Source organism: Maylandia zebra, linkage group LG8, assembly GCF_041146795.1.
Source record: "Maylandia zebra isolate NMK-2024a linkage group LG8, Mzebra_GT3a, whole genome shotgun sequence".
NCBI classification, from domain to species: Eukaryota; Metazoa; Chordata; class Actinopteri; order Cichliformes; family Cichlidae; genus Maylandia; species Maylandia zebra.
The window spans coordinates 11,534,741-11,557,344 of NC_135174.1; the positions used below are offsets into that span (position 1 = coordinate 11,534,741).

Here is a 22,604-nt window from a genome sequence, read left to right on the forward strand (position 1 = left end):
ACACACTAATCCAAAACCTTCAGTCTTATTCACACACATACTTTTTACTTTCACTACTGCAAGAACGCAACCACAAATTCTCCATACAGCTTCCTCAAACACACACACATAATTCTCACATAATCCTCCTCAGTCTCCCATTGTCATGCAAACACTCACGCACGCACACACACTTTGCTGAGTCAACACGGATAACAAAAAGACCAAAATATAAGCAGGGTTTCCGGGGCCTGTCTTGATTCCTGTTGTCTGACATATAGGAGGCTTAACTGTTCCATTGATTTTGTACTGTATGTTCCTGGTGGTTCGGCCCTGCTCACTCAGTGTGGCGTCTTAATCTCTCAGGATTGTTGTCAGTTGATGAATTGTCATTTATACAGACAGAGAAGAACAGATCTCATCTTTGGGGACCACAAGCGTGAGTTTTAAAACACACAAAGGCAGTTGTCTTTTATGACTCTTACTCTTCGTGCATCTCTCAGCCTTTCATATATTCAGAGTGTGTGGTTTTTTTTTAAATATGAAGCAGGCCCATCAGGGCTAATTCCAGTGCACAAATTATTACATTTACCAATTAAAATCTAAATTGTTTATTCATTTTCAGTCACTTATCACCATGGTAACTACATCTAGACACCATCTCTGTTTATTATTATTATCAATATTTGTACCTGGCTCATCTTGGGATTTCTAATAACTACAGAGTTTCTATGTGTTCTTAATTGCTTTCAAATCTCCCATATGTGTAAATTGGAAAGAAAAAAAGAATCTACCCCAAATTGCCTTTCACATTTTACCAGATATCTGGTGATATTATTTTTGTGTCTCAGTAATTAGAGCTTCTTAAAAAGAGAGAGCACGAAAAAATTTGCCTTGGTTTTCAAAATGTGTTTTTTCTTTCCTACGTGGGATGAGAATGACAAGCTGACTTCTATAAGTAACTGCAGGCAGCTTTTCAAGCTAGTCAACAGAGGAAGCCTGTTGTAAGTTATGTATATTAGGAAGCATGTTTTCTGCGTTTTTTACAGGAGAAGATAATAAAAAATATTATTAATAATAAAAACTATTAAGACGACAGATGCCTCAGTCATTCTTCTAAATACAAAGCAGCACCCAGGGGGCCTTTAGCTTAAAGACTAGAGGGTTGAATAAGTAGCTTGTCTTAAATTCTACCCCATCACCTCTGAACCTCATTAACTAAAATAATTTGTTAGGTTTGGAGTTAGACAAACTCTAGCACTCCCACAAACACTAAGCTGGTTAAGGAGTTAGGAAAATGGATCAGTGGTTGGGCTCGTTGATCCTGGCCAACCAGTATGCTCACTCATCATAAGGGAAGAATAGACATTTCCCAGTGGGGCGCGAGTGGTTTGTGAAAGCTGCTGGCAGTCATTTTAAAATCAGTTGCTAAAGCCTCAGACATGTAGGTATAGACAACAATCAGTGTTGTCAGTGCGGAAAAGTGTGTAACCTGCTAATGGTTCATGAGTAGTTGCTGGCAGTTGGTACTGTGAAACTGGTTGCAAAGAGTTATCTGGTGCGGCACCAAAAACCACCTTAAAACTGCAAGAGTAGTTTGTATGGAAGATGCAGACTAGTCTGCAAACATTTGCAAACTAGTCTCTAAGCTATAGTGTAATTGTGAAGAGTACAACTCCAAAGCTGGGCCTTTTGCTCTGTTAAGGCACAGCTACTAGCATGCAAACTGCTAGTGACCAAAAAACATGCTAGCTTCTTGGAAAGTGACGATGGTGAGTAGTGTCTACAGACAAATCAGCATCTTTTATGTAATTAAGGGTGATTGCAGCAATCTAGTATCAACCAAAGGAGAGACAGGAAAGTTTTTAGTTCTTCAACCTTTTTGCAAATTATTTTAAAAGGCGTCAGCCATCAAGCGCTTGCCAACCGATCTGTGAATACCCTAATGACCATAAGAAACTCCAGAGACTCACTTTCTCTTGAACTTTTAAAAAATGTATTTCCATACACAACTTAAAGCTACAGCAGTTTTCTCATCAGTCTAAATTTACACACAGAACAACAGCAGCATATAATTTAACCTCCCATAATTCCCCAGATATCCTGACATATGACATAAAACAAGTGGCCTTTTAAGAAACAGTTTCACACAGAAGCGATATGGACTTGTGAGCACGCCACACGTCGATGAAAACTGTTACAGTGATCCTGTGATATAGTATCCATTTAATATGGAATATTGTTTTAAAAAAACCCGATGAAATGTTAGGAAATGGGACCCGACTGTCTGCCTGTTGCATCAATTCACATTTCAAGTGGTGATAGAAGCATGTGAGGTGATAAATCCTCCAACACTGCCACACAGTTCAGGTTTCGCTTTAATTTACTGTACGTGTTACGTCCAGATAGGTGTAATGTTACAGGTATTTTGATGACCCCCACAGTGTAGCTGACAACAGATCAAGAGGAAAGAACATACAGGCCTGTTTGCGATATGTATATGTGCGTGTGTGTGTGTGCATGTGGGTGGGTGGGTTTACACTAGTTGTTTAATATAAATACACTGTATATATCTTTTCTCCTGCTGTCGCTGGGGTAGAGTTGGCAGGTTTGGCAATCGAGTGTGCCTCTCTTTCACAAACACACACAGATACGTGTAAATTCTTGCCTGCATCAAGATCCTATCATAAATATCACACACACATTCCCGCACTGCTGCTATCAGGTGTCTGCAGATCGGGTTGCTGTGTCCACTAAGACTTTACAAGATGTTTGACCTATTCTGATTGTCGGGGCAGGCGGCCACAAGTCAGCCAAGTCTCCTCTACTATTCCAAATATCAAATACCAGCATCAGTGATAACCGCCAGAACTAGTCTAAGCAATGTACAGCGTGTGCGTGTATGTGTGTGGAGTCTGTTTTAGCTTCATTACAGAAAGCAAACCATTACTTTTCCTGTGGTTTAATAGTGAAATAAGGACATCATGAAAGAAGTTTGGCACTATGTCACCCTGAGACAGCATCCTGGCTGCAAAATCATCCTGATCCTCGCCTCTTCCTCAGCCCCTCTTTCCTCTTTTTTCTTCTCCTTTCGTCACTGTTCTCTTCTTTCTACTCTTGTCACTCTTTTCCCTGCTTCACTGTGTACACAATGTTTGTAATGATAAAGGATTTTACCTTGACATGGAATGGTGTATCAGAAAATACAAATTGATTAAATTGGTCATTTTAATGCAGTTATTTTGAGCAGAATTTTCTCAATTAACTCATATTGTGCTCAAATAAATAACAGTTGCTTTAATGCGTTTTGCATTGCACCATTGAATCACCCCATAAACATTATTTTAGGAGTAATTTATTTTTTCTTGTTACCTTTATCATTCAGACAAAGAAGAAAACAAAATATATTTAAAGACGTCAGCCTTTAATATGCCACATGTAACAATGATTGCTTTGACAAACCACAGCTTTCACAAACAGCAAGACAAACATGTGTAAAATATGCTTTTCTCAACAGTGGCAGCTTTGATACGTCAGCTCTTCATGCTGTCTCTCATTACCAGCTGCAGATTTTATTCTTGGACTCTACCTTTTCTATCTTTTACACGATTCGCAGTTCAAAACAAACCTGATCTTTGGCGCAGCCCTTCAGTTCATCCTCTTTTAAACAATATGTGTTAACACGAATGTGTTAGCTTTTGTCACTTTAAGCCAGGCATTTTACATCCTGGGCCACATACAGCCCACTTTGATTAGAAGTGGGCTGGACCAGTGAAACTCCCCTTTCTGTAAGTGTAAAGAAGTTTAGCCACACATTTAACCCTTGAGGTGTTTTAATATGAAAGAATTGATATTTAAACAATACATGTCAGTTTTTCTACAAAGAAAAGGAAAGCTGCTGTAGTAAACGAAATACGTCTGTCAGCATGACTGTTCTGGCTTTAGTTTTAAGAAATAAATTAGTAAAAATAACAGAAGAAGTTCTGTTAGATCATCATTAACTAAGACTGTTCTGTGATAAATGTGTATTTTATTTAATAATTGAAAGATAATATCCTTTCTTTCTTTTATTTTCTTTGTTATTAAGTGAACCCATAGTAAAAATCATTCAAATCGGACCTCTCTGTCATTTCATTGTTTAGTTCTCATTTACTTTGGTGTATGAAGGAGATGAATTCCCATGGAGGAGATATTAATTAGTAGAAAAGTTGTAAACCTTGTGAAAATACAGGTAAATGTCCAAAATGTACGTCTTCCTTCAAATTTTCCAAAGCTGTTGAATCATCCAGATTCGAGTGTTTGGTGGGCCAAGTCTGGCTACCCGGCCTTTTGTTTGACATCACTGCTTTAAGCTAACGTTCTCCTAAGTTTCTAAATTGGAAAACCTCCTGATTTTGAAGGGCAGAAGAAAGGAACAGCAGGTGAGTGGGGCTCTGACCTCACAGGCAGAGCTCTGTGCTCGAGATTACCATATCGAGGAGATACACTCTCAGTATAACAGTATATTTAGAGCAGTAGGAACCTTCCACTTTTGGCTCACAGGAATTTATTGTAGTTGTACTGACATCTTTATTTAACATTTTGACCATGTTTAATAGCAGGGCCAACTGTTATAACAATACATATCCATCTATCTTCTTATCCAGTTCACGGTTACAGAGAGGCTGGAGCCAAAATTTCACAAGGTTAAAGGAAGAGTACAGGATGGACAGGTTACCAATCTTGTCATGGTTCTTCTCTATCCTCAGGTTCTGCTTCTTTCACTTTCACTGCTACTCAGTGTTCTAATTCAGTAATATTGGTCTCTTAGTTTAACACCGTGTTGTTCGCTAACTCGTACGTTCCTGACCCGTTTGGGGATTCTGCTTTTGGTTAAACTTTACTGACCCCTCCTCTCCCTAACAAAGAAACACGAGCCTGTTGAAGAAAAGGGAATCATTCCCAGCAAGTATCTGCAGAAAATATTTGCAGTTCTACCCATGAAAGCAACCGCAACCGTCCGGTGCCTGCAACCTGAGAGAACAATGAACACTTACCTGTCATACCACATTTAACTCGACTTGAACCTGCAAAAAGAAAGAAAACCTTTGTTTGAACAACACTTTTAGCAGCATTCAAAAGCGTTAATTAAAGCCTTTTTCTAGCTGTTTTTGGACTAAAGGAAGCTAGAGAACCGAGCCACATTAGGTCTACTTTAATGATCTAATGATGATAGAATAATCTAATGGCCAAGTGTAGATGTCTTAAAAGTCTTAAAAGTATAAAAACAGTGTATTTTGTGTACAGAATACACTGTTTATTATGATCCCCGAACAGTAATGCAGAATGGCAGCTATAAAATTAATGCCCAGTTCTCTGAGGAACTGACACCAAATCCTGATATTTACTGCCTTAAAGCTGTCAAATATTTTTACTCATATGTTAAGCTGAAAACATGGCCGTATCATTGACACTTGGCCAGTTATCTGTGGGAATTCAGAAGAAAGTACAAGCCTAATGTTTTCCTTTAAATATTCCATGTAATGGTCCAGAGTCAAGTCATAAAACTGGGGGAAATGGAACAGTGGACGCTTGTTGGTGTTGTAATGTAGGAAGACATGGACATGACTTCCACACTGCCAAGAATCCATGATTTATGTAAGCCTTCCATCTGTTTCCACAGAATACGTTGCACAACTACAAATGAGTCAGGCTGGCTATAGGGACATCTACAGTAACACACACACACACACACACACACACACACACACACACACACACACACACACAGATAGTAAGATGGATCATTGTGACGAGCTCTCTGTGGCTCAGATGAACGATGGATGAGGTGATGCAGAGAAGCCGCTGATCTCCTTACTCCCACACTGAGTGACCTGAATATACACAAGCTCGCACACGCATATAAAACTTCACGCACACATACACGTACCAACTATCTGCACACACATGCAGCATCCCGCTGCAGCTGACAGCCATTCATTCACTCTGGTGACATGCTCGGGCTATATCTAAATAGAGGGCTTTCTCTGGATTGGACCCACCCATCCCCCACCTCCTGGCATCACACACACATGCATACACACATATGCATCTTAGGTACACACTTTTCCTGTATCAGTCTGCCAAATTTCGCTGTTTCTCAACTCAGTGGATTGCTGAGGTGAGCATGCTTCAGATGTTGTGCCTTTGCACAAACCTACACCTGAAAACAGAGGTATGCAACGAAAACTGCCACACCTTTCTATGACACCTTGACCCATTGCACACGCGCTCACACACACACGCACACGCACACACACACACACACACACACACACACACACACACACACACACACACACACACACACACACACACAAATCAGCTTTCAGCATGTTTGCTCTAACAATGTGAAAGCCCTCTCTCATTAACCCAAAGGGCACCCGAGCCTCCCATTGTGGCCCTATCTCCTGCAGCATTCTGGGTAAAGTAGTTTAACAATGTCAACCAGATAAGCCCAGTGCAAACCTGCTGATAAGGAGTCAAAGACTGCACTTAACGTGTGTGTGTTTTGAAGGCGTCGGTTGATTGAGTGGCCGATGAGGAGGATGTAAAAGACCAACAGTAAGCAGAAAGGGAGCATGTGTGTGTGTGTGGTGGGAGTACTGTTTCATATCTTTGTAATAACAAGTCAAACTGCCGAAACAGCTAAATGCAAAAGACAAAAGAAACGCAAATATGCACACATACCACTGGCCCCTATTTGAATGTGTGTATGTATGGCCAAGGACCATGAGTAAAGTTGTTATGTATTGACAAGCAAAACAGACGCTGGCCCGAGTTTTAAAATGGAAAAAACTGTGAAGGAGGGGCTGCCATTTAAAAAAAACAAAAAAACAAACCACAGCTCAGAGTAGAAAAAGTTTATGACCGATGTTCAAGGCAATGCAAGGGGCCACAAGGCAACTGGATTGTAATTTGAGGTCAAAGGTAAAGTAGAAGTTTGCCGTGAGCGGCATAACAAAAGGCTCAATGCGATACAAAAGGTGTGAATATGTTGCAGGAAGTCTTGAATAAAGCACCAGCAAATTTGCAAACTTTGGCCCAGGCAGTCCACAGCCTGCAGGGGGGATATAATCTCAACTGTTCTTGGGTAATACACACACACACTAGCAGAAAACCCATGCAGTGCAGGAATGCACTGACATAATTTATTTATAGTGGTTTATAGACTCTCACATGAGCTGTGTGCTAGCACAAAAATGCAGAGTGCAGATTTGAAATCTTTGCCAGCTGAAATCTGATATCCTCCCTTTGTTCTCTTAATGATCCTGTTCTGTTTTTTTATTATTCTGAATACCTGACCCACCTGTAGAGCCTGCAGAGACTTTATCCCGTCGTCTCTCATGAAACACCCTAAGATACAGTTGCCCTTTCTCTCCCCATTCTTCCTCCTCTATCGGCTACAGCTATAGTTTCAAATTGCTTCCTCGTCTCGTGTTCCCCCACCTACTCGCCTCCTCATTCTTGCTTTCTTCTGCGGTCCATTTTCTTACAGCAGACAAATGATCGGCATTGATGATCACTGGGAGGTATTCAACGAGCTCACAGCCAACAGTAAGGTGGAGGGAGGGCGTGGAGTGGGGAAAGAAACAACTGACATGCTTTTATTTTGTAAGAATTCTTCTTTTTTTTTAATGAAACACAAAAAAGGCAATAAAATTAAGATAAATATTTTTTTTTCTTTTTGTACATGAGGAAATATTTAAGTTATATTTCCATAGCATGACTGAAATCACATAATATATTTTAGTAGGCAATCTCAACCATACAAAACAGGTTCCAGTGGGTCTATAAAAAGAAAGAACAAAAACAAAAGTTGCTTCTGTCAAAATGTGATGTTTAGAACTGAATCCAGTGTTTCTTAAAGAAAAGCTTTAAATCTCTCTTTTTTCATTTTTTTAAAAATTAAAGACCCATAAAAGTAATATTTCCAAACTGAGTTTCACATTAGTTTCCATTTAAAGCTTTTGCTTTGCAGTGTAACAGGAACAATGTTGTTAAAAGTCAGTTAAAAAAAAAAAGGAGGGGGGGGGGGGGGGGGGGGGGGTTGCATTCATGTTCTTCCCCCTTTACATCCGACACACAGACAGCCAGCACAGGCTTGCATAAACAAGAACAGAATGGTAAATGACGAAAACAAACAAACATAAAAAGACAAAAGACAACACACACACGCCCACACACACCCACACACACACACACATATAGACATTTTTTGGCAAAGCAGGAATAAAAGTGACAAGAAGCATAAGTCATGATTGGATCCTTGTTTTTTTTGTTTTTTTTGTCCCTCGGCATTGTCCGATTGATTGGCTCTGATTGTCCTTCACAGTCACGTGACGCCATTTCTGGTTGCCATTGAGACCTCAAGTGCATCAGCCGGGCGGTGTGCAGACAATGTTGCTGCAACAGGGGCCGTCATAGCAACGCCGGATGTACGCGAGCGGACAACAAGAGGGAACTCTGTCGAATACCTCGGTGATTGCAGAGGTCCCAGATTCAGATTTGATTGAGCGTCTTTCATAAAATTGTTTCTTTCTTCCTTTTTTCCTCCTTCTTCTAATGTGGTGAAGCGTAAACTCACAGGTGCTTTGGTATGTTTCTTTTTGCTGCCGGATAAATATCTACATTTTATAATACAGGCTAGAATAGATACAGAAGATTCTTTCAGGATCGCAGAACAGCAGAAAGTCAGCTTGCTTTTTCCAGTATTTGTAAAAAAAAAAAATTAAATACAAATGAAAAACAAAACAAAACAAGGAAATGCACATTCTTAACCTAACGGAGTAAAATATAAAGAGAAAAAAGAAAGAAAGAACTGGACACAAGTAAAAAGAGCTTTTTTGTCTGATTACATTATAAAAAAAATTTCCCAAATACCCTTTCTACATATTTACCCTTTGCCTAAAGCAGAGGCTACAACCACAAAGTCATCACATCAGTCATACAGTCTGATGTCCAATCCAAACATCTGATACTGTTCAGTGCATTGAGAGCGAAGAAACCTCTGCTAGAGGCTGACATCCCTCCCCACCCCCCGCCCACCCCAGACTCACCCACACACCCTAAAAAAATCTAAATAAAATAATCTTCTCTGCAAAAAGAAAAACAAGAAATAAGAACAAATATATACTATTTACATCATGTAATCCTTCCCATAATGCTGTACAAAGCGCAGGCGCGCTCTCACGCACACATATGAACGCACACCCAACATGCACGCACAGTTCAAATAAACAATCCAACTACCTGTACATGTGTCTCCGCACCCGAGCAGGGGCATGCGAGAGAGAGAGGTATTGATGTGTATGGCTTGAAAAGAGCAAAAAAATTTAATGTTGTGTTTCAGTCGCAAAGACTGAAAACTGCACGTTTAATAGTACTGGGCTGATTAATATTCAGAGGCATGCCCACCCGTGTGCCATGACGTCGACATCTTTGCTGTATGAGCACACCCGTCCATGACCACACACACACACACATACGCACACGCACGCACACGCGCACACACGTACAGTATAAACACACGCTAAAGCACTATTTACTTAGAGCTAATTATATGTCAAACAGGGTCATCGCAGCCACTCTGCAAACACAAATACGCACATTTAAACACACAGTCCAAACTACAGTGTTTATTGGTCCTGTTGGATATCTTTCAATCTCCGCGTTGTAGTTACACTACCAGTATAAGACCATTAAAACCATCCAAACCAGTGTGGTTTACAGCATGTCTCTCCTTAGCAGACGCTCTCTGCTGCTCTCTTTGTTTCAGGAAGCCAAGTCTCCGTTATGCCTCCAGAAATACTACACTCCAAAGTGCTCATGTCCTTGGTTTTTCTACTTGTTTTGCAGCGATCTCGCCACAATTACAAGATGCTCTGATAAAGTGGTTAAATTTGACGTCGATCAGATTTTTCCTCGGAACAAACCAGTCTCCTCTTAAGTGCCAGTGTTGCCAGGCTTTATCTGGCGGGCTAGCGCCTTTTCTCGTGTAAATCAGTAACCAAAGCCCTCCGTTCTTTGTCCTGATTTGTCTTTGTCCCCCTGTTGTCTTCTGAAGAACCATCCTAGAAACTCCGGAGACAAGGTCAGTTTTCTGATTTCTTCCTAGCTGGTGGTGCTAGGACACAATAGCCATGCCATCTGCACTGACCAGCTGGCCTGTAGTTGGTTCATAAGTTCCGGCCAGATAGAAGAGGTCATTAGCCGTGGTACCCGGCTTGTGTTCGCGCATCAGGTGATCATACTCAGCCTTACTGACCACCTGACACCGATGGGAAATTGTCTGCACATCGTTCTCATCCTCGTGGCTCGACTGATACAAGGCATTCTGGAAGAGAGACAATCGGAAGAATAGAATAATGTCATATTTAAACAGATTTTCATGCTTTTTGTTGTGTGTTTTTGTTGTTGTAGTGTTTTCACTCCTACAAATACCTTTTTGATTGTGGGGTTTTCAATGAGAAAATTTGAGGTTTTGAAAGTGTTCATGGTAGTTTTGTCTTTGCTCATACAATATATGCTCCTGCTCAGTCTAAACATCTTGCTTTTTCTTCTTTATTCCAAATAAACCATTTCTTTTCCAGAAATATAAAATGCACGACTATGTAAAGCTTAGATTAATCTTGAGTCACCGTACGCTTAGTTTTTAGAGATCTGCAAATATTAATAGCTTTATGATCTAAGTGGAAGTTCAATCATCTGGGGGTACGGAATAAAAAGAAGTAATATATGCTCATGAAAACTTCACAGTCTTGTTAATTTGGCCATTTCCCTTCCAGAAATTCTGCATGCACTTCCCACTTTTTACCTTGCCGTCACGGTGTCGCTTCCCCAGGCGAGTCTCCTCTGGGTGGTAGAACCACTTGACCCTGACCACCATACTGGAGCTCCATGACTCCCAGAGGCTCTCCACTCTGCCCACATAGGGCAGCTGGGGCCGGCCGGGTGACAAGAACACAGCGCAGTCCCCGACACGCACTGTTTCTTTGCCCCGCACAATGGCCTTGTAGAAAAGCTTGCGGGCTTTACCCTTCAGACCTCTCCTCTGTGAAGGAAAGAGAAAACAGCACTCAGTTGATTTAGACAGTTTCTACAGTTTGTTTCATCACCAGAGCAGACTAGGGCAAGGTTCAGTATAATTTACCAATCCAACAAAATCTGTGCAACACAAAAGAAAAAAAGAAAAAAAAAAGAAAAGAGAAAAAAACCCAGCCCAGTTAGCTTCATTTTTTTAGTATAATCTTAAGGTATGGATATTTCTATCTTCAATAATCTATATTTGGCAACGTGGCTTTGTTTTGGGACCATCCGAAGCTGGATGTGGGAAAAGTGGCAGTAAGAAAAAGAAGAATCAATGACATCAGTGACAACAATGATAAAGTCAAATACAACACGAAAGGAAAAGCTAGGATACAGATGGGCTGCAAGGTGGCTTGCAGATGCACACCAGCTGCAAACAGACAAAAGCAAATGAAATGCACCATTCAAACCATTGAGCTCAACTTGAATTAATTCTATGCTCGGTCAACTCCACATTTTTAAGGTTTTTGTAAGCTTTTGTGTTTTTTTTTGTTTTGTTTTTTTTTACATTTTCTATTTACTAGTGTGTGTTTTTCTCAGGGCCACCATAATGTATTCATCTAACATACTTTTAGTGGATGATTTCCAGCACCTAACATTTACAATAACACCAGTAATCCTCTCTGATAAAGCAATAATACTGAATCTTATGCACAAGTTGAGTAATGTACCTATATTTGTGCTGCACCTTTTGATTTACTGACCGAAGGGTCGGTTTCTTTTCGAGCTGCACGTCTCAGACGACAGATGTAGTGGTGTTTACTAAGCAAACAGCGTGATAGGATGAAAGAAGAGAATGGCAGCGGTTGTTCAAAAGGTTTTGTTCTGTTATCTCGGGACTGCAACTTAATAAACTGGATAACAATTTCACAGATTAAGCACACCAACTAAGATAGATTGCTAATGTGTACAAAGTCTGAAGCAGAATACGCAATCTGAGATAGACCATATTTGATCATCGCATTTACCGTGTGTAATCAAGGTATGACACGGCAGAAACTGGAGCAACAATCAGTAACCTACTTAGATCGGAGGACTTAAGTAGGATACTGATACTCGACAAGTCTGGCAAGACCCCTTTAGTCAATATATGGTTGACTGATGAGGTTTATTTTGGTGGTGTGACTCTGGCCTTTCATTTGCTTATATGGAAGGTCAAAATGCTGGAAAAGCAGCAGAACTGAGCAAGCATCAGTGACAACAGACAAAGCTGAAGTCAGAAACACCAAGAACATCGTGAAATATAGGATCTCGGCTAGAGGTCGGTTGCCAAGCTACTTGCAGAACAAATGTATGAGCCTTATGCAGGTTAAATAGCACCGTATATGATTTTCCAGCAGGACTCACAGACACATATGGACTGAGCCAGCAGGTTTAGATCAGCTGATTTTGTAAAAGCAATAAAAGCAAAATAATATATTTGCATTATGAAACAAATGACTTAGAGAACGTAATTAGAAATCAAAGCTGCTCGGAAATTCTCACAATGACAAAAAAGCTGAAACAGTGCCAAAAAACAGTCTGGGAACACAATAGACTAATCAATAAACACTGATTACTCACAAATAGCCATCTCTTAAGCCTTGTTAAACACTGATAAAAAGTAGTCAAATACTACACAAATCTTCTTACCTGTGTGGGGTTGCCGGACCATTTCCAGAGCTGGCGTCCAGGCAGTAGAGGAGCCATGTTGGGCAGGGGCTCGGGTGAAGACATCCTCTGCTTCTTAGCTGTTGCCGGGTCCTTAGAGGCAGGTTTCAGCTGCTGGCGGCCAGCACTGCTTTGACTGTGATGGTGGGTATTGGGACCATCCTTCCTCTTTAACTGGTTCTTAGCTGTGCTGCTGCTGTTACTCATCATACTTCCTTTTGATACGTAGTCCTTTCTGTCTTCTACTCTGTCGGCTCTCATCTTTGAGCTCATGGCCATGTTGGCTTTTGTCACATAGCCATGAGCTGGAGATGAAGAAGATGGAGAGGAGTTGGAGGTGGCAAGATCAGGGCTCAGGAGATCAGAGTTCATGCTCTGTCTGTGCTTTTGTTTGTCCTGTTGGAGCAGTGCACGGCGCAGCAGCACGGAGGAGGACTCTTCATCAGAGGAGTAGGAGGAGTCATTGTCGGAGGAACAGAGGGATGAAGAGGAGATGGAGCCGGAAGAGGAAGAGGAGGAGGAAGATGATGAGAAACAGATGGCGTGACGAGACAGAAAACGACCACCCCGATGGGACGAGACAGTTCTTCTTCGTGTGTCAGGGTCTTGACCGTCATCCTCATCATCCTCATCCAGCTCCGAGTAAGAGCTTGGACAGTCACTCGGGTAGTCCAAACTGTAATCTCCGCCTTGAACTCCGAGACCAGCCGATAGAAGATCCTTTCTCAGATGTGGAACGCCTTTTACAGGAGCCTTAGAGCGGGCCCCGCCACTGTCTCTTTCCCCTCCTCCCTTCTTGCCATCTTTCACCAGCAGGGAGGGTTGGATGTATCGCAGCAGTGCCCCTGTGGAGGCGTGGCTCTTCCCTATTCTCACTGCAGCCCCCCCTAGTCGAAGCAAGGCTTTGCCATTCTTTGTTTTAGGAGAGGTCACTCCTTCGTGGTCTAACTTCACAAGAAAGTGTTTCCTGTCACGTTCACTCGCTGGCTTCCGGCTCCCAGCTGTCATACCCATGGTGACAGACGAGGAGCAAGAAGAAGACGAGGAGTCCCGGAGCCCCATGGAGGCTACTGCGTTAACTGGTCTCCCAGATCCAGAGTTTCCACCACTTCCAAAGGTAGAGTACCCATTAGCAATACTACTGAATGAGTCAACTTCAAAAGGAGAGCCAAAGATGCCTTTGATAGGGGTTGGTGGAGCCAAAGAGTGGGAGGAAGGCCGATGAAATAACCCCAAGTCTCGCTCTCTGATCTTTTTCTGGGTCTTACGGGACGTCCCATTGAAAAGGAAGAAATCCACTGGCGGTCTCTTCCTGGGAACGCACCAGTTCAGCATGGAAGAGCTGCCTTTTGTTATGGTGTCAGTCACTGATGTCGGTGTGCTGGTAGTCTTAGGCACCGAATGTATTTTCTTCGGTCTACCAACTGTAAAAGGAGCCAGCACCAGAGGGAAGTTAATATCAGTAGAAAATGTCAGGTCTAACGAACAAACTATGATTAATTGTGGAAGTAAGGGCTTTAGTGAAACTTAATATCTTTATCTCCTTCATCTTCACCTGCCTAAGTTTCAACATATCCATTACTCAAACTACAACAAACCTGGTAAACCTGTCTCTCCTCCCAGTTTTATTGTCACTCTTACTTTGAGATCAGTTACTTGTTTGTTGCTTAACTTCACAAAGGACACCGACGACATTTGATGAAATCATGATTTATGTAGATAGTCTACACTTAGGCAAAATGACAGGTGGCTAACTAGGAATGTAAATTTATGAGTCTTTGGGTATTGAACCTGCACTCTGAGCTCCTGATTATTAGCTGATAGTTGGAACAGTAAGAGGCTTTGCTTCGCATGTATGCATGTGGATCTGCACTTCTCAGGCAGTATATATGTTAAAGCCTAAGAGATATTCAGTCCCTACAGATTCAACTAAGCCTTCGTTCCTTTTCTCCTACCTGGTCTTTTTTCCTGAGGCCTTCCTTCTGACTCATTGGGTGGTTTTTCTGTGTCTTTCTTCTCCTGGGTGGAGCTTCGTCGACCTCGTCGTCCAGGAGAGATCAGAAGCGCTGGAGAGGGTTCAGCACCTGACAGAAAAGGGTTGATAAGTGATTTATACATATATATATATATATATATATATATATACATATATACACTGCTTCTTTTTTCAATAACTCCTATAGTCAAAGCCATACTCACAGCGAATTTGGTATCCGGGGGGCAGAAGCCTGATGTTCACAAGGGAGATCCTTCCTCTGTCACCATCATCAAACTCCACCATCACACTACCGTCCTTCTCCTCCTCACCTGGACCTCCTAATTGCCCAACACAGTAGGGAGAACATGGGTTGCTGGAAAGATTTGTTATTGCGTGCAGAGTGAGGCGATTGGCATGTGTAACTCACCTCGGTGGACGTAGCCAGGGTAGAGGCAACGGGAGCGCTCACTCCAGTAGGCACACACTCGCGTCCCTGCAGTCAGGATGGCCTCGGTCTGTGGCCTCACATCCAGCACCTGGTAAAGAGAGAAAAAAATTGCAAAACTTTTCAGATGAAGGTCATCACAAACCTGCAAACGTTATACAGGCTAAGGGGTCTCACTTACGGCTTCCTGTAGCAGTTGCTCCAGCGAGTATATCCTGGGGCGATTACCTCGTTCCCCTTCAATTACAACACTAAATCTAAAAAAAAAAATTAAAACATTGAAAAAAAACTGTAATTTTAATTTATGAGTTCCAATTTTTAGCAGTTTTTATTGTTACATTTCAAAGCAGTCTTCTGGGAACCAAGAAAAGGGGTTTTGTCCTAAGGCTTTGCAATTATCTCAGCAACTTGTTTGTCAGGATTCTCACAGCTGCCAGGCATTTAAATATGCTCGGTTTTCGAGTGTTTTGAAAATCACACAACACTCTTGCTGCTAAATGCCTTCTTGGTGATAAATTCCGCAGTTTTCGCCTCTCGAAAAACACTCCAGATCTCATGATTAATAAACAATTTATCAATCCCTCAAATAAAGATACCTGTATTTGAGGGATTGATATGTCACATTGTTGCATTGACAAGCACATTTGTGATAAAAACAAAAAAACAGAAAGTGGAAATGCCTTATGCACTACTAACAGGAAAATGGGGTCTTACATATCAGGCAGGTCCAAAGTTTGGACACAGGCGGCATACAGTAGCTCGTCCTCCTTGGAGATGAGGATCTTCAGTCCATCTACCAACATCTCTTTACTTAACACACAGTTTGGCAGAGCTATGGAGGGAGTAGAAAGATGGATTGAAGAAGAAAAAAGCTGAAATATACAAAATTTGAGCATGCAGTGAGTGAGCTCGTCAGTTTCGGTGTAACGTGAGGAGATGGACGCAGGAGCAGACACGGAGCATTTGTGTGTGGTAAAGCAAGCCTGTGATTCTGTGTAATACTAAGTTATATGTCAGCGTTTATACTTACCAGGTATTCTGGAAGGCATGTTGGGAGGAAGATGAACCAGCAGCTTTTTGGCCTCCTCTTCTTCATCCTCCTCTCCCTCAGAGAAGCTACTCTCTTCATCCAAGCGAAAGCCATCATCAGCTGCGAAGCTTTGCAGAAGTCTGCTCACGGCATAACCCTTTTCCTAAAAGAGAAACCGGACATTACATCAGTGGTCAGAAAGCAGGATGTGGTAGTACACAAACTAATTATCAGTACACAGGACCTGCAGACAACTAAAAGAGTCGTTTCAGTCTGATGTAACTGATGTGGTTAATGCATCATTGGAAAGTAACCCCAGGCGTCAATGTCTTTTGTAATGTGATACATCATTAAAGCCTCAAGAATGTTGTTTGTTTTGTTTTGTTTTTCTTGGTTTATTTTTATTTAAATTTTTAGTTTTTACACTTGCCATTGTTTGTGCACAGGCGGCACATATTGCACATCCACCTTATTGATGGAGGACTCTTGACCTGAGGTGGACGTTCTCACCATCGCGTACGAACATAAACGCACACCAGATACTACCCATCTCCAGACCGGTTTCAGCTAGTTTATCCAAAGATGACAGATGACTGACGAAGTAAGTAAGCTCGCCCAACAGGTTTCTGCTTGTATTTAGGCTTTCCGAAGAAGAGCGTTCATAATATTTGACGTGTGTGTTAGGTTTTCCACATCAAGAGATCATATATTTTATTAATAGAAGTTTCGTCACCAGAGGGCATGGGTGACTATTTCCTTTTAACGCCGGTGATATGTGTGTGTTTGTGTGCCAGCACGCATGGGTGTGTGAAGCATTAAGGCCAATGATTATCTTTATATTCCTTTGTTTGGTTTGGAGTTATGTGTTTTTGGACATTCCCTTGCAATGACTCAAAGACTAAAGCAACCTGAGGGCATCTCACATTAAAGCGAAATGCGAGTGTCTCGCCAACCGCTGCTCGCACAGATAAAATGAGGCCAGCGGTCTGTTAGCACAGCCGGCGCGCCTGCAAACATGCACCTATAACGACAGCAAACGATGCATTTGCCACAGTGACTGATTTATAGCTGATGTTAAGCATCTGCCCGTATGGGAGCAGGAGTTATTGGTAGGCGCTGTCAGTGTTAATCTACGGGATTTTCAAGACTTCCTGGCAGGGTGTGGCTCACACCTAAACAAGCAAGGAGTGAACTTGCGGCGAGGGCTTTTCCTAATTCTTCTTCTCTCTTTCTCAGCTTTACTTTGCATGCAGTAGCCAAAGGGAGTAACCCTCTGAGTCACCTGCCCTCTTTTACTCACGGTAACCAGTTCCCCTTCTGCTTTGTTACTCAAAAATCATGTTTTATTTCTGCCTTGTTTAGGACTCTGTAACAGCTCAATGCTCACTATAAAACCTTTCCACCAAGCTTCTAAATGTGGTTATTGTATCTCACCTTTCCGTTCTCGAATCCTACTACTTTGTGTAGTGATCAGGGGAGACAAATAGTTGTAGAGCACATAAACTCTCTCTCCCTTAAATAAATAAACTTTGGGAGAGCATTTATTTGCACTGTCCTCAGAGCATCATATTAATTACAAATATTGCATGATTTCTTTCAAAGTACAGTTCCTATTCCGTGCAAGGGAGCAAATAACAAACGTTATCAGAAGCGGTCATGCAAAGTAAGTTGTAAAAAAAAATTTCAGAAGTGATGCTTTTTATCAGTGCCCTCTCTTTCCTCTGATCATTGCCACAGAGATGCACAGGTGTGGCAGTTGAGTGGGGGGATCCGAGGTTTGAATGTCAGTTTACACGTCGCTATCCAATGTCCCACCTTTCCACGAAAGCTCTGTCCTGCAGAGGTCTTCCTCTCATCTTTCTTGCTGATCCTCTTCGCCTCAGTCAGAGCTCTGTGGTTTTCATGGCTGTCGCCAAAACTGCAGCCCACTGGCAATACGCCCCAGCTGAGGGGAGATGCTCTGTTGGTCGGCAGGTGATCTGCACGACTCCTCTCTGTGTTGGCGAGGCCTGGCCTGAGGGGTGCTCTCCTTTGGTCCGTGGTGGGTAAGATCCCCATGCCTGAGGATGGAGACGAAAGCATCATGTAAATTAAAGATAGCGTGTTAAAACTGATATCAAGTTGATATGATCGGGTTATGGTTCTTTGTGAAAAAAGATACATTTTAGAAACATGCGTGTGAAGGGAAAAGAGGAGGAGACGACATGCAAAATAGATTGCAACTCTTCAGCTTCGCCGGACATCTGAAGAGAAAATAATGTTTTCCTCTGAATATGGGAGCAACATCACAATTTGCATGACCGTTAACAGCCAAAAACTACTCAAGTGAACGTTGCCATTCAAACCTGTTGACTTAGGAGAGGAAAGTTTCTGTCAGTTTTTCCTGTTACTGACACAATATGTTATAATCCTTGTGCATGCCTTTTCATTAACGCAACAGTGTGCAGTTCAAACAGATAACATGATATGTAAATGCCTGGTGTACCCAGTCTCTATTCATGGAATTTTTCTTATGGAAAAGTGTCCATTCAGAAAATAAACACAACCAGAAAAACGGAAGAAAGGAAATCTGTCTCCTGGAAATCTAAAGATATGTATAAACATCTCACCAAGAGGTCCTGGTCTCCTACTCCTGGCTTTCTGGTTTGTTTGCAGCTTGGAGGACTGTGATGAAAAAGATATGCCCCCAGCAGGGTTTGCAGGAGCTTCTTTAGAGGATGAGCTAATCTTGATGTCACCGGCTCCGTCTTCGCTGTCATAGCTGGCATCTTCCTCTGTGAAATTGTGAAATCACGACATCAGTATGAGAGTCAGAGCGCTTCAAGTCATTTATATGTAAACTCTGTTAACAGCCAAGGACTCACTCGATGAGATGCATCGACAGCGAGCTTTCGAGATTCCTTAACATTTTGGGCCTGCTGCTAAATGTGCGCATGTTCAAATGCCAAGCAAGTCAAATTTCTATGAGGGTCTATAAAAGTCGGGCATTTCGTCACAAATTAACTCTCAATGAGCAAACCTTCTTTAATGGCTAAACAATAATGCCCTGCTTGTTACTTAACTGCTGTGACAGGGAGCAAATGTTGACACACACACACACAACACACACACATACACAGATTGTTAATGGCAGCTGTGTCTCGCTGGCTGCAGGGGTCGCGTCGGGTGTTGACACATCTGACACACTTGTCACTTACATGGCATTCTCTTCAACGCTTTCCCTGACACACATACAAACACTGGCAAACACACACACACGCACAGATAGACACACACACAGATAGACACACACACACTTAACTGAACCACAAATTCTTCATGCCAATAAGGCCACGGGGTCAGTGAAATTCTAGTGTTTTCCTCCATGTTATGTTGGTTTCATGGCGCACCCATCTCTCTGGCGAGCCGTTAAAAGTCAGGACGGGTGTCATTGTGTATCCTCAAGTCGAGGCACTTCAGTGTGGCCATTTTCACAAGGTTGGAGAGGTTAAGGAGAGATGGGAGGAGCTGGGTGTGACATTCTGAACGGGGAGGCCAGGGCAGGCTCACATTACCATATGCCGATGAGGGCGGAGGGCCGTGTCGCATGCCCGTGGCAAGTCGTTAACTGTTTTAACAGTGTGACAGACGAGCTGGGAAGTGAGAGGACACCCCTGATGACGGCAGACATCTCACTCTCAGATGCTCCACACGCGCGCACACACACACACACACACACACACACACACACACACACACACACACACACACACACACAATCTCACAGCAAAATCTCACAAGATCTGGTTGGTGTCCTTTGACCCACACACCAAATAAGCGCCGCTTGACTCGCATGTGAAACTGTCAGTGAGCTTTTCCAAACTTCTGAAACTGTAGTTTTGTCATAAAGCTCTTATCAGCAAAATGTGTGCATTCCATTGACCAAAAAAGGCTGTAAAATTTTACGGCCAAAGCATCAGCTGCGTGATCCTTTTTTGGTTAATTGGCAAGGCGACACAACCAGACTGTATATCAAGAAAAAAACCTCACCATGCTCTGAGCTCTCGCTGTCACTCTTCTCATCATCTATTTCATGCTTCTCAGTAACTCGGCTGTCCTTGTGGTGAGGTCTGTTAGGGTTGATGTCCAAGGGAACTTTGGGCTTTCGACCTCTCTTCCTCTTCCCGGTTTGAGCGGCGCTGTGGGATTGCTGCAGGTCTAAGAGATAAGCAGAAAAGGGGTGAGCTGAGTTTCGAGGTGCTGCCTAGTGAACAAGTGTTTTTATGCACCCTCTCTCTCCCCCACCTTTTCCGCCTTGTCTGCAGTGACTCTTGGATGCGTCTTTCTCGCTGCTGTGCAGCATATCTGCTGACTGTGAACCACGCTGGGCTGCAGCCTTCTGCTTCAGCTGGGTCACCCGCCTGGCCAGCCTGGAGCTCAGGGCGCTGGGTCGACCTCTGTGCTTACAACGAGCTTTCATCTGCAGTCAGGGAACAACTAATTATTGACTCATTCCTTTCTGCTAATTGAAATATCTAGAAAAAGAAAAAAAAAAACAGGAGCAGGAGGAAATAGTTCTCAGCGTGTGTGTTTGTGTGTGCGGATGAACCGTGAGAAGCAGCGAGCGGCTGACCTGTGCAGTGCTGAGGCTTTTGAAGTTGTGATTGGACATTGAATTCCTGGCTTTTTCCTCCAGTACATTCAGTCCAGCCCTGAAAAAAAACATAAAAACACAGCAGGGACGCAGCTGAATGAGAATTTATCCTATGTGAAAACAAAGAATCAGCTTAATCACACGTCTTTATTCTCTGCATCTCTGCATTTCCCTTTTATTTTTTTTGCTTTTTTCTTCTTAGCGTCCCTTCTATCTGTGTTGAAGCTCAGTCATTGTCTCGCTCTCTTCCCACTCATCTTGTCTGTCTCGTAACTTTGATGAGGTAAGAGACAGCCTCGGCGCGGTCTGACGGCAAACACGGGAATATTCGGATCGCGAGACTAAAAAAGGGTAAGAAATTATCTGTCGTGAAGAGAACCAAGAAGAGGGAGAGATAGAGAGAGACAGTGGGTGGAGGAGAATGGTTGAGGGGGGAGGGAAAGAGACAGAGAGAGAGAAATGAAGCAGTCTCGGGGGAGTCTGTCCGTTGACCGGAGCTTCAGGGCTCAATCGATAAACACTAACCTCTATTGAACACTACTCCTCCCTTCCTCCCTCTCTCTCCCTCTTTCTGTCCTTCCTTCATTGCCTGCATGCTCTCTCGCACCACCACAGGCAGTCCCCACACACACACACATTAACATTCATATACACACACATAGGCACACAACAGTTAGCAGCTGGTGTCTGAGGCAGGTGAATCCTATATTCCCAGAGAGGGAAGGTTTGGCTCTCAGCATCTCTGCTCCCAGGAGAGCAGAGGAGAGGAGAGGAAGATTCTAACTATCCAGATCACCTTTGTCTGTTTCATTCCCCTGAATGACTGACGTTTAACCCGAGATTCAGTCAAATTAGTGTTCGGGAGTACACGGCACAAAACAGCAAGGTGGTTGCTAGGTTCTTTAAACCATCTTTAAGTGCTTTTAACAATTTTTAATGTAGCCCAATCACTTCAAGAGCAACTGACAAGAGGTGAGACGATAAGCTAGGTTCACCTATAAAATCCAAGCTGGCTATCCGCACACCTTTCACCATATATGCTTCATATTCCAGATATCAAGAGAACAAGTCAGCACACTTTAGAAGAGCTACCATTCCTCTTCATCTCGCTTTCTTTCAGTTTTATTTCACCCACACCCCAACTCTCATTAGAAGATGAAAGCATAAACAAATGATACATTGCTTGTTAATAACAACAGAAATGCTGCTCAGGCACGGAGCACCCAGCTCTACTAATTAAACAAGTTCTCTGCGTGTGTGTGTGTGTAGTGCACTGGCATGTATGACTAAAGGCTTTCATTGTCATTTTCATTAGCGCTTTCTAATCATGGTAACCGTGACAAACCTCGAGTTTCTCTAATCATTTTATCAAGGCGAGGGGTGCACATGCTAACAGAGGTGGGGCATCATGAGAAAACACATTTATCACTGCTGAATCCCGGCTGCTTGCACGCACTAGCACACGTGCGTGTGTCCGTGAATGTGAGTCAGTGTGGAGGTTTGCATGTGTGAGGTGTTAAATAATGTGTGGTTGCGTGTTGCAGCTGGTGGGGGTGGCGTGGAGTCATTTATCACTGTAATAACTGTACATCAGAACTTTGTCCAGCTGTATTAATATATGCTGGAGGTTCGCATGGAATCAGGACATAATCAATACAAGTGATAAATATGATTAAAAGTGATTAATGGTGATTAATGAAGCCCTCATCTCCATTACCTTCTCTCATTAAAAATCACACCCAGCTTACAGCTCCCATCACAT

At 42.6% G+C, this 22,604-nt stretch overlaps 1 protein-coding gene across 3 annotated transcripts in view; it reads right to left on the reverse strand.

The window, feature by feature from the left end:
- Positions 1–7,639: 7,639 nt before the first annotated feature.
- The window catches only part of bahcc1b (BAH domain and coiled-coil containing 1b), a 62,993-nt gene continuing 48,028 nt past the window's right edge, over positions 7,640–22,604 (reverse strand). For all 3 annotated transcript variants that reach the window (XM_012922206.4, XM_012922205.3, XM_076887317.1), the window contains 14 exons: positions 20,822–20,900; positions 20,494–20,668; positions 20,239–20,406; positions 18,819–18,983; positions 18,025–18,269; positions 16,210–16,372; positions 15,894–16,011; positions 15,361–15,436; positions 15,162–15,270; positions 14,956–15,072; positions 14,712–14,840; positions 12,739–14,180; positions 10,835–11,071; positions 7,640–10,354 (listed from right to left, as the gene is read on the reverse strand). In XM_012922206.4, the coding sequence (XP_012777660.2) occupies positions 10,145–10,354; positions 10,835–11,071; positions 12,739–14,180; positions 14,712–14,840; positions 14,956–15,072; positions 15,162–15,270; positions 15,361–15,436; positions 15,894–16,011; positions 16,210–16,372; positions 18,025–18,269; positions 18,819–18,983; positions 20,239–20,406; positions 20,494–20,668; positions 20,822–20,900 (3,433 nt within the window). In that variant the 3' untranslated portion in view covers positions 7,640–10,144. The remainder of the gene's footprint in view (positions 10,355–10,834; positions 11,072–12,738; positions 14,181–14,711; positions 14,841–14,955; positions 15,073–15,161; positions 15,271–15,360; positions 15,437–15,893; positions 16,012–16,209; positions 16,373–18,024; positions 18,270–18,818; positions 18,984–20,238; positions 20,407–20,493; positions 20,669–20,821; positions 20,901–22,604) is intronic.